The sequence below is a fragment of the Puntigrus tetrazona genome, chromosome 20 (assembly GCF_018831695.1).
Source record: "Puntigrus tetrazona isolate hp1 chromosome 20, ASM1883169v1, whole genome shotgun sequence".
Classification (NCBI taxonomy): Eukaryota; Metazoa; Chordata; class Actinopteri; order Cypriniformes; family Cyprinidae; genus Puntigrus; species Puntigrus tetrazona.
In genome coordinates, this window is record NC_056718.1 from 23,326,787 (window position 1) to 23,329,286 (window position 2,500).

The following is a 2,500-nucleotide window of genomic DNA, read 5'->3' on the forward strand; positions in this document are numbered from 1 at the left end:
ATAAAAAATGTTAAATTCATTCGGAACAAAAAAATATTTCGATTCATTCAGAACAAAATAAAAATGTTTCGATTCATTCAGAACAAAATAAAAATGTTTCGATTCATTCAGAACAAAATAAAAATGTTTTAATTTATACAGAACAAAATAAAAATGTTTCGATTAAGAACAAAATAAAAATGTTTTAATTTATACAGAACAAAATAAAAATGTTTTAATTTATACAGAACAAAATAAAAATGTTTAGATTAATTCAGAACAAAATAAAAATGTTTTGATTCATTCAGAAAATGTAAAAAAAAAAATTGATTTATGAAACAATTTTTGGTCGCTTCCATGGGTTCATTTAAATTTTTGGTTACTTTGATGGCTTCAATATTTTTCTAAAAGTTCGAATGTTTAGATCAAGCCTCTGACTTCCTCTAGCGGGCTCATCTGCACCGTTTAGGACGTGGGTGGTCTGGAGAGCCGTACCTGCTGAAGAGTTTTGGACAAGGTTTCCAGCTCCTCTTCGCGCTCCAAGATCTGTTTGCGGAGCTCCTGTGTGATTCCTCTCTCTCTCTGCAGCTTCTTTTCCAGAGCCTGCGAGCAGGATGACAGACATGATCATTGCCATGCAACACACTGCCTCATCGCCGGAGCCAATCCGCAACCGAAAGTAGAGAACGACCTCTTACCGACATCTCCAGAGTGAGTTCGTCAATCTGCTGCTTCTGGCTGGCGATCAGCTGAAACAAAAGCAATGGCAGAGTGAATCATTTCACACGGTTCTGGTTCGAAACCGCTTAAGGCTCTGTCTTTTGTCTTATAATATTCCACCTAGACAGCTTTCTTGGATGTATACCCTATAGACTGTAAAAACAAATCTAATAAAATAACCCTCATTGTGTTATTTCATGGCTTTAGTAACCTCAATATTATTCTAAAAAGAGTCATATATTTAATAATACAGAACGACTTTGTCTTTTTACACTTTTAAAAATATGTTATTTCGTAATGTCACTGTTTTGTTGCATTTTGAATATTAAGGATAAACGTAATTATTAAAATGCAAACTTTTAGTGTAACGTATACATGCAAATTTTAGTGCATGATTTATTGATTAGTGGTGCACCATAAGACATCTAAAAAAAATTAATAAATATAATTAATATCCTAACTTTTAGTATAAGTCCAACATACATGCAATCTTTAGCGCATGATTTATTGATTAGAGTGTACTATAAGACATCTAGAATATTAATAAACAATTATTAAAATCCAAAATTTATAGTAGTGTAACATATACATGCAATCTTTAGCGCATGATTTATTGATTAGTGTACTATAAGACATCTGGAATATTAATAAACAATTATTAATATCCCAAATTTTAGTGTAACGTATACATGCACATTTTAATGCATGATTTATTGATTAGAGTGTACTATAAGACATCTAGAATATTAATAAACAATTATTAATATCCCAAATTTTAGTGTAACGTATACATGCAAATTTTAGTGTATGATTTATTGATTAGAGTGCACTATAAGACATCTTGAAAATTAATATACATAATTAATATCCCAAATTTTAGTGTAACGTATACATGCAAATTTTAGTGTATGATTTATTGATTAGAGTGTAATATAAGACACCTGGAATATTAATAAACAATTATTAATATCCAAATTTTTTGTGTAACGTATACATGCAATCTTCAGCGCACGATTTATTGATTACGGTGCACCATAAGACATCTCTCCGGCAGAGACATCTGGAAATAAAAGCAGCAAATGATTACAGTAATGTGTTTTTAAGCATCGTTGGGTGCATCATGGGAGATCAGTACCAGGCTGCTCTGGCTCTGTTGTTCAAGCAGACGAGTGTTTTCTCTTTCCAGCTGCTTCAGGTCCAGCATGGGCAGCCGCACGCCGTCCTCCAAGCACTTCTCCACTTTCTCTTGCAGGCTACCGACACAACTCGTATCACTCACGTGTCAAAAAAAACAAATAAGGCACAGAGAGAAATCTTAACAGATCCTCATTACGTACATCAAAGCTGCCGCGGCCTTCCGTTATTATTTTTTCAGTCCGAGCGGATGATTGGCCTGATTTCATCCCCATGTTTACGCCACGTTTTTTTTACGTTTTAATAAGAGCACACGGCACTTTGATCTCGGGCTCACTTAACAAGGACCGAGCGCTTTATATATATAAAACGCGGCTTTCGGAAAGCAAGCAAATCAAAAGCAGTGCTTCTGGCTGCGAGGCCGTCTCAGTGGAGAGAGCGAGAGAGCGAGCGCAGTACCTTTGAACAGCAGCCACAAGCTCTTTCTCCCGCTTGGATTGTGTCTCGATGAGGGCGTCTTTCTCCTGCAGCACAAGTCGGTTCTCCTCCAGGGTTTTCTCCAGCCGGGCGACGGTGTCCTCCAACGCCTGCTTCTTCCCCTCCGCTTCCTGCAACTGAGACGCCACAATACACGCGTTTACAAAGAATAATGTTTGAAATTTTATTT

General features: G+C 36.0%; 1 protein-coding gene across 2 annotated transcripts in view; it reads right to left on the reverse strand.

Moving 5' to 3' along the window:
- Positions 1–2,500, reverse strand: part of cep85l (centrosomal protein 85, like) — a 59,455-nt gene that overhangs the window by 5,613 nt on the left and 51,342 nt on the right. For both annotated transcript variants that reach the window (XM_043220393.1, XM_043220391.1), the window contains exons 8-11: positions 2,293–2,447; positions 1,835–1,952; positions 678–728; positions 475–582 (exon numbers count right to left, since the gene is read on the reverse strand). In XM_043220393.1, coding sequence (XP_043076328.1) covers positions 475–582; positions 678–728; positions 1,835–1,952; positions 2,293–2,447 — 432 coding nt within the window. The remainder of the gene's footprint in view (positions 1–474; positions 583–677; positions 729–1,834; positions 1,953–2,292; positions 2,448–2,500) is intronic.